The 11,833-nt window shown below is 46.2% G+C and overlaps 1 protein-coding gene across 1 annotated transcript in view; it reads right to left on the minus strand.

Moving 5' to 3' along the window:
- Nucleotides 1-11,088, minus strand: part of MB21D2 (Mab-21 domain containing 2) — a 113,692-nt gene extending 102,604 nt beyond the window's left edge. The window contains exon 1 of the mRNA XM_036445020.2: nt 10,386-11,088. Coding sequence (XP_036300913.2) covers nt 10,386-11,031 — 646 coding nt within the window. The 5' untranslated portion in view covers nt 11,032-11,088. The remainder of the gene's footprint in view (nt 1-10,385) is intronic.
- Nucleotides 11,089-11,833: the final 745 nt, after the last annotated feature.

An 11,833-nucleotide genomic window follows, 5' to 3' on the forward strand; every position in this document is an offset into this window, starting at 1 on the left:
CTTGGGCCTCCTCTGAGCACGGACCATTCCTCCTTGTAAGGCCAAATCAGCCCTGCTATTATTCAAGCAGCTTTGAGAGCTGGAAGCCCACCTCAGCACCTTTGCACACGGTGCCCTGTCCACCTGGAATACTCTTCCATCTAGTCTTCAGATGGCCAGGTCCTTCTTAGCCTTCCCTTCCAATGTCTCCTTAAAGAGGTCTTCTCTACCGGTCTTCATTCTCTCCTACCTAGTTACTCTCCATCATAACACTCTGTGCTTCGTTTTTTTCACAGCACACATCCCTATTTATTTGTGTGCTTAAACCTTGTTGAATTCCCCCAGAGAACAGAAGTCCTATAGACATAGTGACTTTGCTTTTCTTACTCACCACTCTGCGCACGTAACTTGTAATTGTAGCACGGTGATTGCACTAGTACAGTGGGCGGCAAACTGCGGCTCACGAGCCGCGGTTAGCCATTCTGTTGACTGATTAGTTTGCCAACCACTGAACTAGTACATGACAGGCACTGCAACATGTTGAATGAATATATGAATTAAAGAGTGAATGCTTAACGCCATCCTATGCATATTGTAGATATTCAAATAAATGTTAGAAGAAACAAAAATCTAAGCAAGACTTACACCAACTCTCACTACTGATTTAAGTCATTTCACAAGTAGTAATCATGGCTTCTTGTATCGAGGAAAAAAATAGAAAAATAAACAAATTGAGCAACAATTGTCCATGCCACCTTTATTCATAGCAGCACTGGCCCTAGTTACCTGTCTCTTTACCTTGTATAGAGGGAATTCATGAAAAGGCAGTTCAGTGGGCAAAAAATCAGATAGCTGTTTCCTGAAGAGAGGGCCCCACATAATAGCATAATTATAGACTGTCTTTGAAGAAATGACTCAGCTGGCAAATGCTTAGCCAAGTCCACTGTGAAACTGACAGAGACTCTAAAAACCAGTTGGGCAGGGCCTGACAATCAGATGTGGAGAATGCATACCTATAGGGCATGTACTTACCCATTCCACCATCCCTCAGTCTCCAGGGCTATATACCCGCGGCTCAGGGGGCAGGTTGAAAAACCCAGAGAGGAATGAAAGCTGCTCCCGTGGCCTTGTTTGAGAACACAGACACACCCCAGCAACCCATGAAAGATGCCGAGGGTAAAAAAGCCTACAAGCTCTTGGCAGGCAGTGTGCTGAAACAGAAGGCACTCAGATCTGGTGGAGTCCAATTCTGTAATTTACTCTACAATCTCCCACTAAGTCACATCGCCTCTCAGTCTCAGAACTGATCCCATCCGAAATGCGGGTTCATAGTTCACACACAACCTTTCCCAAAGGCCTGTCCAAAGAATGATACCATGCCATACCAGATGTGAGTATGTACTGTAATCTGTAAAGCAGTGAACAAAGGGGAGTTATTGAGGTCAAGTAATAGTAGTTTATAATAATGAAGTATCATTACAATTTGGATTCCAGAGTAGGCAGCTGAATATTTGCAGGTGAACTGGTAAGCACATGGAACACCTCCATGGGAAAGATGACTTACACGGTCTCTGTAAGCCTCACATGTAGGCATGTAGGAGATTCATGAGTACCCTATATGCCCATGGTAGAAAAGTCAGGGTCTAATACAAGAAAGGGACATTGCTCCAAGTTACTATTTACTGCTCTCAGTCAACAAACTACAGTAATCACTTGGGACATTTCTTAAATTGCCCTACAGTAAGTTTAAGGGCATTATTCTTGGAATGCAGAAAAAAAAACTCCGCTACTACATAAGAACAGATTAAGATTCTCTTGACCCCAGCAAAGAGTCTCGAGATAGCATGGCTTAACCAAAAGGGAAAATCATAGAGAGACAATGTCAGAAAGTCATGAAACAGAGCCTGAAATAAGCTTCACACAGAAGGGCTTTTATAAAGTGAATCAAGCCACTGAACATCCTGTGAGCACCTACTATGTACGTGACCCCAACGGCTGCCACAAAGATGGATGAGCCAGAGGTTCTTTAACGTAGGGCATGGGAAAGAAAGTGCCACGACATACAATAGGGGCCCAGGCATTAGGAAAACAAAGGAAAGATAAATTATTTTCCACTCAGAGAGATAGAGGAAATCTTATAAGTCAAGTGGCATTTGAACTGGGAGAAAAAACAAAAAAAAAAAACAAAGCAGAGATAAGGTGTCAGAAGGCCATCTTTTGAAGCTGAGACTTAACTGCCTCTGTGACTGGTCTTGACAGACTGGAAAAGCCAATGAACCACTGCAAAAAAAATAAGTGTATTTAAATGAATGTGATAAAATTACACAGGACTTCAAAAAAAATAGAAGTGAAACACAAAATGCATTTAAAAAATAAATTTGTGAGAGTACCATGTGATTCTTTATGAATGCAGTAAATAAAATCCAATAGCAAGTGTAATAGCCACCATAATTTCAAAGCAGCAATAAATCATTTGAGATATCAAATCATAGTAACATCTTTAATGTGAAAGTATTGTGTTTCTGTAAGCAGCAAAAGCAAAAAACATAGGTACTATGGCTTGTTACCTACTTTTATAATAGAAGGAAATGCTATAATATATTTCAGCTAGAGGTTCATAAAAAATTAAGATGCGTTTTCCCATGCAGAGTTTATGCTCTTGTTTCTATGGATCCAGGTTAAGAAATCCTGATAGAGAAAACAGCCTAAGCAAAGGAAGAAAGTGGAAAATACGGGTTTTGTGACCATGCAGAGCATGTAAAGACACAGATAGGAAAGATGACATTGAAAAGCCAGTAAAACCTTCAGATGTCACCAATACAAAGATTCACAATCCTCAATTATTAAGTCACAGAATGTGCTCTAAGTTCCCAAATAATGTCTTCTTTTGGAATAAAAGAGGAATGAGAGAAGCTAGGAAAACATTTTTCCATAAGTTTCAAGTTATAACTTCTTTTTAAAAGTGTTGTGGATGACAGCATTAAGTCATAAATTGACCAAAAAAAGCACACATCCAATATGAATATGTTATGTAAAACCTTATGCACATAAGAATGAGTGGGTGTAAGGGTGTTTATAAACACAGATGTCTAGGAAAATGTATATCAAATATTAACGTAGTTAAAATTTGGAAGTGATTTTACTTTCATTTTTTTGTATTTTCTATAATTAAAAAATGGGCAGAAAGAGGCCCAAAAGAGGTTAGGAGACTTTATTCAGGGTAACACATACCACATAGTACAAAACAGAGCCTGGGACTAGACCTTAGAAATATCCTTTGTTGTAGTGCACAAAAGTTTTCAGATTCAGAATTTAATGTACCTACCTACATGAGATAGGTTGGAATGCGCTATATAAGAACGTTTAAGTCAATGGTGGTCCCATAAGTTACAATGGAGCTGAAAAATTCCTGTATCGCCCAGTGACATCATAGCTGTCCTTACATGTTAGTGCAATGCATTTTCATTACTCGTGTTTGCAGTCATGCTGGTGTAGGGTGTCCATAAAGCCTACAGTAGTGTATAGTAATGTCTGTGGCCTTCACATTCACTTACCACTCACTCACTGACTCACCCTGAGCAGCATCCTGAACTGTAAGCTCCGTTCATGGTAAGGGCCCTATGCACGAGGACCATATTTTATATCGTAGTTTACTGTACCTCTTCTGTTTAGGTATATTTAGATACACAAGTACTATAGCACTACAATTGCCTACAGTATTTAATAGAATAACTTACTATACCTATTTATAGCCTGGAAGCCACAGGCTATTCCATATAGCCTAAGTGTGTAGTAGGCTATACCATCTTGATTTCTTGTAAGTACAGTCTATGATGTTCGCATGGAGACAAAATCACCTAACGATGATGCATTTCTCAGAACAGATGCCATTGTTAAGTGACACGTGTCTATAATTATTAGCCCCAACTTACATATTCAGAAATTGAGGCCCAGTGTTTGTTAAGTGACTTGCCCAAAGACACACAGCAAGTAATTAGAAGAGTTGGGGCTAGAATCCAGGTCTCCTGCCACTCCTGAGAGCAAGCATACTACTGTCATTGTTAAAAGCAAGGGTTTCCGTTAGCCTGTCTCAGCTGTGCCATTACTTGCTGGTAAACTCAGGAAAACTCCTGAATTTTTTCATTCCTATGGTTCCATGTAGTTCTTTACTCCTAAGCATTACGGTGATGATTAAATAATATAGTGATGTAACACCTATTACAACTTCTGATACAGAGTATACTCCAATTATCTCAATCTCTATGCCTCCCCGCCCACCTCTGTCCCAGGTATAAGAATTCCAGCTCCAGGAGCCAGCACACATATCTGCTCATTAGGCTCAGCAGCCTGATTCTCAAAAGTCAACTGGGATCATGCTCATTGTGCTAGGAGCAGCTCTACTGAATGGGCAATGCACAACATCAGGCCTAACACAGACAGGGTGTCAGAGCGCTGACCAGCCAGTTTGGGAATTGCTAGGGATTCTGATTCAATGGGTCTGATATGGGACCAGAGATCCCGAATTGTTAAAAAGCTCCAGGAGAGTCTACAGCAAGCATGTCAAAGTCAAAGGCTAACGGGCCAAATAAACAAGGTATGCGATCCGTGGGCCATGAGTTTGACATGCTTGATCTAAAGCAGTGGTTGCCAACCGGTGGTCTGCTGACCATTGGTGGTCCATGAGGTCCAGAAGATTGGTGACCACTGGTTTAAGGAAACCTTTGGAGCAGCAGTCGCTGACAGGTTGGCGACCACTGGTCTAAAGAGCTAACATCCAATAATGAGTTCTCAGTTTGATAAGAATTTCACATTTCTGTGAATACAAAAGGGTCCCAGTCTAATCTAGAGCAATGCATTATCCACTGGGTGACACAACAAGGGCATCAAGGGAAGCCCGGGGTAATTCTCGGCTCTTCTGTCAAGGACAAAGAACAGCAACTGCCCAGAGCTATGGAGGGGAATTGAAATCAATCCAAATTAGCAGCAAAAATAAATGTTCTGAGGCACCTCCCTGCCCTAGATACATATTGCTGTCAGACATGGAACAGTCTTCACAGATGATCTTGTCCATTATACAAACACAGCACATTAGCGATTTGAACTCTAAGGAACTTGTCAAGACTTGGAGGCCCATAAAGCAATGACTTGAAATAAATTCCCTCAATAAATAAATATTGCTGAATGGATTAAGAGAAAAGTCGCATTCAAACACTAGAAAGACAGGGCTTCAAAATGGCCTACTCTGAACATACAGAAGGTGTCTAAATATACGGTAGGTCTGGCAGTGCTCCATGTACCACACTGTAAGTTTAGAACTTAGAAGTGAGCCTGTGGTATTTATGGGCCTGAAAAAAAAGACAAGAGCCAGAGAAACTACTTTCCTCGAGTTGATGGCCAGAAAAGAGAGAAGGGTCTCCAAAGACCCATATCAATTCCTCAACATTTTGGCTCAGTATTTTGTCCTTAGGACCCTGCATACTGCTTGTAGGCAGTATAACATTCGGTAAATACTTCTTAAATGCATGAAAGTAAGAGAGGGAAAGAGCTAGGTAGACAAAGAGACACCTTCCCTGCTCCTATAGGCTACGTAAGCTACTGAGTACCTTATTCCCCCAAGGAATGCGGCTTTTTTACTTGTCTGAACCAAAAGCCATGGAAACTGACTACTACTACAGTGGAAGGAACAGGAGAATTCGGGTTCAAATTCAAACTCTGTATGATCTTGGCATAAGAACTAGACCTCTTTGAACCGCAGCGTCTCAAATTAAAAAAAGGAGATATTACTTCTTCATTCACCTATTTCACCTACAAAACAGGCAGAATAATTTTCATCCTTACAAATCTGTTGGAAGTAATTATATGAACTAATGGATTTATGCAAAGTAGCTACTACCACAATGGTGGGCACACAGTATGAGCTTAGCAGGTGGCAATGCATGTTAGAATTAGTCATGCCCTCCTCTATGGCCGGGGTTTATTTCTCCTAGGCTGCCTCTACTCGTACTCCATAGTAATTCTAGAGTAAGCTCACTAGATTTCCTAATAATGCCCATTCCTTGAAATAAACATTTAAATCACGTATACATCCCTTTTCCGTTTACAAAGTAACTTCACATTCACACATAATTCTGGAATGATGTATTATTATCCATGCTTAGTAGGGGAAAGAACTAAAACTGCTCAGCCAGCAAGAGGCAAAATAGAATTGGCACAGATTTTAACATTTTATTGTAATGGCCATCATTTTCTTAACCAGAAATTCAAACAAGTAATTCTATTGTTGAATAAAACACTTCAACTCAGATGGTTTTAAAAATCACCTTCGATGCTGCATGGATCATCCTAAAACTTACAGCTGAAATCGGAAACAAAATCCGAAAGAAGAGGCAGGAATCATTTTTAAAGAAAGACCTTCCTCTGGTCTGGATGCATCTATTATGGATAGTCTCAAGTCAGAGAGGAACATGTCACAGTCTGGCTGATATATGTTTCAGCACCATCTCTACCATTTATTAGACATAGGGCCCTGGGTGATTCTTAACCCCAGTAAATTTTCAGCATTACTCCTAAGGTTGTGTGAAGTTTCTGGCATGGAGAAGGCAAGCAGTCATTTACAGCTACTCTAACAACCGTGCCATGGTACTGGCCATTCATTCAGAGTGTAGGCACTCCGAGTGACTGCTTGTCTCCCTCCTGGCTTCTCTAACTTCTGCATACTCCCCGTTTCGCATCTGTTCCATGGCGACTGGACCAGTCTCCAACCAGCCTCGCCAGAGGATGGAGATAACAAAGGAGCTGGCGGAGGCATTATGCAAACACTAAATATTATTAAAACATTAATGAACTCTGGCAATTTCCCTGAATTTTGATAAACGGTGCGTATTATGCACGGCCAGCCTCTCACACAATCTGGGCTCTCAGATATTAACCAGATAATAACAGCAATCACGCTCCTCAAAGACCAAGGTTGGAGCAATAAGGAGTCTAGCTGATTCCGGGTAACACCTGCCCCCAAAAGAACCAGAACCTCTGTACAAACGGAGACTGTCGGGACAGGCTACGGAGAACAGTGACCACCAGCAGGTTCAGATCAACTCCACAGTCGATGCTTGGACAGGGCAGTGGAGTTTGCTGCTGCAGAAAGGTCACTGATTATGACAAAAGTCTACCACCACTTTGCTCTTCTGCATACAGTTGTCCCCAAACAAGAAAAAAGGGAAAAGAAAAAGAAAGAACAACTTGGGAAGCTGGGGTGGGGGCTAACAATCATACCTAAGAGTGGCTCAAGAGTGACTGCAGTGAAACCGGTTTGCTCAGTGAATACAGAGTTGGCCTGTGGACTGAAAGGTCCCAGGTTTGATTCTGGTCAAGGGCATATTCCTTGGTTGCGGGCACATCCCTAGTAGGGGGTGTGCAAGAGGCAGCTGATCTATGATTCTCTCTCATTGATGTTTCTAACTCTCTATCCCTCTCTCTTCCTCTTTGTAAAAAAATCAATAAATTAAAAAAAGGAAAAAAAAAGAGAGTGATTACAACTGCCAAAAAGCAGAGAAAGCTCATCCACAGCTCCTTTAAAGAGGCTTGCTTGTTCTGCCATTTCATTCCGTGTGAGGGGATAAAGTCTTTACACTGCTAGACAATCCTCAGGTACTGCTCAAAGGCAGAACAAAGCCAAGAGGACTCACCCCTCCCCCCCAAAAAAAAAATCTCCAAGAAAAAAAAAAGGCCTGATGCCACCCAGTGGCACCTTAACAAGCTGAGGGTCATTAAGACACCTCATTCGCATATTCATGAAAGACTCAAGGCGGTGGCAAGTGAAACAAAGTGCACAAAAAGAGATTTTGGTTTTCCAGCCAAGCGAAAATCCGCTTTAGAAAAAAGTAAATCCACACAGGGACCCTTGCTGTCTCCAAACCTTCCGTGGTCTGGAGCAGCCAGCACCTCATTAAGGGGAAGCAAGGAACTCACAAATGAATGCAGCACCACACACAGGCAAGCTCATTTGGCCATCTGCCTTCTCGTGTCCAGAGGGGCAGAAGGTTTTATATGACATACTCTCCTGATTTTTGTCTCCTGCAGGTGGAACTATCAAATCCTTAGGGAACAAGAAAGATGCCTTTTGCAAGGTCAAGTGGGTAAAAAAAGGAACAGAAGATAATTCAGTTCACCTGTTAACACAATGCCACCCATGTCATTAAGCTCCCAGGAATTAGACATCCCTAGGTAAAGGCTTTGCTAAATCAGTGTAGCAGCTGTGGGGTTAATACAGAAGTTCCTAATGTGCTAGGGGGCCAGTGGTCCGCAAACTCATTAGTCAACAGAGCCAAATATCAACAGGACAACGATTGAAATATCTTTGGAGAGCCAATTTTTTTTTTTTAAGTTAAACTCCTTCTAATGCCACTTCTTCAAAATAGACTCGCCCAGGCCGTGGTAGTTTGTGGAAGAGCCACACTCAAGGGGCCAAAGAGCCGCGTGTGGCTCGCGAGCCGCAGTTTGCCGACCAAGGTGCTAGGCATTTAAACTTACTCCTCCCCACATTCTCCCTTTTTTTTCTGTTTCAAGACTACCCTGACTGCTAGTGATCAGCATCTCTTTCTAGTGAAAAGACCTAGGGCAGGAGACAACTAATTCAGGGGCTATAACAACACAGTGGAATACTTGCATTATTTATGTCCAAGAGAAAAACCATCATTAAGCAACTTAAATAACTGCTCTGAACCCACTCTGTGCGTCCCCCACCCTCCTGACAATCACTGGGCTGGTTTTCAGACCTGGTAGCTCTGTAAGCTCTCCTCGGGAAGCTCACTCCCACATGTAGGAGTGTGGTTTAAAAAAAATAAAATAAAAACATATTCCTCTAAAGAGCCGAATGGTGGAATATGTCAACAGAGGGCTTTTTCAACCCCACACAAGATCTATATGATACAACGTGGGGAGTGGGGACCGAAAGGTAAAAGGCAGCCCCAAGTGTTAACATGCTTGATCCAACTTGTGAACGCATCACTACTATGGGAGTCCACACGTTCCATGGGTATTACCTCTCCCCCTCCCCCAACTTGGGCTGTGGAGAGGAAGAAAACCGAGAAGGAAAAAAGGTACCCCAGGACAGAGCCAGCAACAGAGAAGCCGGCAGAAATGCAAGGAGATGGCAGGAGAAAGGCAAAAGCTCTGTCTCCCTCTTCAATCCAATTTTCCACTGCCTGGAAAAACTGGCTGAGGATGTATGTGCAGGGAGCACAGAGGGAGACACGCGCTGGAGCAGCGCCGCACTTGGGATCCCAGTTCTGCGGGACCTGACCCGCCAGGCCACCTACTGTGTGGGGGCCGGTGCGGCGCTGGTGGGGCCGCGGGTTACAGGGACACTCCTACTACAGATCAGTAGCCAGAATTCCAACCACGGGACACCTGAGGAGGGGGTCCGGCTCCCAGGCCAGACTCTATTATTTGCTTCCACTCGCCATTCAACAAGCAGTTTAAGGACCCGTAGGTGCCGGGTGAAGGGGTAGCAGCGGGCGGCATATTTCTAACACACACACACACACCCCTCCCAGATGTCTCCCGGGTTCGAATCTCAGGGCATCTCTCCGGGCCAGCGCGCTGACAGCACACAAAGAGGAGGGGCAGGCGGAGGCTCCCTGGGGGAGGGAATTAGCAATCCCCAGCTCCGCCAGAACCCTAGGGAAGCACCGGAAATGCTTCCGACCGATTCAAAGGGCAGGCAGTCGCTTGGCAAAGTCCAAGTTGCAACAACTCCGGGCGCCCAGCCTACTTCGGCGGGTTCCTAGGGAACAACCCAACAAGTTGGGCTGCCCAGGGCTGGGCTTGACAGCGCCCCGCCGCCGCAGGACCGGAGGAGCAACTTGTGGGCTCGCACGCCGAGCCGGAGCCCCAAGCTGCCCCGATGCCCCAAGCTACCCCCATGCCCCACCCCCCCACCCCCATGCCCCAAGCTAACCCCACGTCCCAAGCTACCCTCGTGCCCCAAGCTCGGGAGCTGACCCAAGGCTCTCCTCCTGAGTCCAATCCCTTCCTTGCAAGGTGCCGCCGCGTCTCCACCTGAACCGCGCAGCTTCCAGGGGCTTCCCCCACCAGCGATAACCTTTCTCCATGGACACATCACCTGCCCACCAGTCCTGGCGGGTGAGACATTAACAAAAGAGCCAGTGAACTGGGCAGGGGAAAGGCACCCGGTGCAAAGTAAAGTCAGGTGAGGCGGTGAGGCAGCTCTGCTTGCAGCGGAGGACGAGGAGGAGAGGCGGAAAAGAGATGGGTTGCAGCCCGGGCGCCCGGCTCCGGGCAGGCAACCCAGAAGGAACGAGAGCGCGACCCGGGGGAAAGGGTGCCCTCCCTGCCCCGCAGGCCAGCGCACACGCATCCACACCTCCCCCCTTGTGCCTCCGTACCCAGCATGGAAAAGATGAAATCCTTGGCGGTGTGGATCTCCAGCGCTCTCTGGTCGTCGTATTCCCGCTGGTCGTGCTTGGTGAATTCTTGGATGAGTTTGTTCAGTTCCTCCACCCGGGCGCCGGACCTGAAATCCAGCTCCGGGAACGCCGGAGGCTTGTTGTTGCAGCCCAGGGAGGCTGCCTTGCTGGCGGTGGGAGCCGCCATCTTCATGCAAAAGGCGCCGAGCGGCAGCTCCGCGGCGGCGGCGGCACCCACCCCCGCCCCCCACCCCGCCCCCTGGGCCTCCTCCCCTCGCCGCCGGCTCCCCTGCCGCCGCGGCCCGGGCCGTGGGCGGGCGCCGCGGCGGGCGGTCCCGGCTCCGTGCGCTCCGCTCCCGGCGCCCGGGCTCCGGAGGCAGCGGGACTGACTGCAGCGCGCGTGGCCCCGACACCCGCTCCTGGCCCCGCGCCGGCCCCGGTCCTGCGGGTCCTCGCCCTCCCCGAGTCCTCCTCGCCGGCAGCGGCGACCGAACACGGCCCGAGCGCCGGCCGATCCCCTCCCGCGGGGCGAGGAAAGTGAAGTGGAAACAATGTGAGATTCACCGGCTCCGAAATCAACAAGCTGCCGGCTCGCCTGTGAGGCAGCCAGCGCCGGCGTCCCCATTTAAAGGGACAGCGCACCCAGCGGAAAGAGACATAAATGACAGGAGGTCTACGCGCCCGTGCCACTTGCCAATCTGTGTGTGATCAGGCAGGCTAGACTGTTCCTGGTGTGGATGTATTGATTCTCTACCTCCAGGCCCTTTGGGGAGCTGGCTGGGCTTGCCTTGCCAAGAGCAATCTAGGAGAAGGGAGTCTTCCTTCAATCTGATTTTTAAGGGCTGTGTCCAGGGAGAGTGCATCTCTATTGGAGAGTTTCCATCTGGAGAACCCCAGTGTCTTTAGAGGGTGAAGGAACCTGACTTCAGGATGATGATACCAGTCTCCTGCCCTTTTCTGAATAGGTTGCCAAATAAGACAGACTTAAGAGACTCAAAAATGAGAATGCCCACGCCACCCCTATAGCGACACCTTAATTAGCCACTAAAGTATCCTTTACCTTTGCCCTAGGTAATTAACTTTCCTGGGTAATAGCTAATTCAACTTAAGATATAATAAATGAATAAGATTAAACTTGCTCCAGTATAAAGCTAGGGAAGTGAACGTGTGGGTGCGGAGGAGGGGAATCGGGATGAATTGCTCCAGGTGCCAATGTATGTTGAATGACTAAGTGAAATTCTCTCTCCTTCAACAGTACAATTTGAGCACCCACTCTTTGCCAGGCAGAGTGCCAGGATCTGGTGCACAGGGATAAGCCAAAGGGCATAGTTTTTGCAAATAAGTTATACTTATTTGACAAGGCAGGTTCCATCCAAGTCAATCCTTTAGATGGAATAGGATCTCAGGTGTTTTTAGTGTTTGTGAGG

The sequence above is a fragment of the Pipistrellus kuhlii genome, unplaced genomic scaffold, assembly GCF_014108245.1.
Source record: "Pipistrellus kuhlii isolate mPipKuh1 unplaced genomic scaffold, mPipKuh1.p scaffold_m20_p_2, whole genome shotgun sequence".
In the NCBI taxonomy this organism is placed as follows: domain Eukaryota; kingdom Metazoa; phylum Chordata; class Mammalia; order Chiroptera; family Vespertilionidae; genus Pipistrellus; species Pipistrellus kuhlii.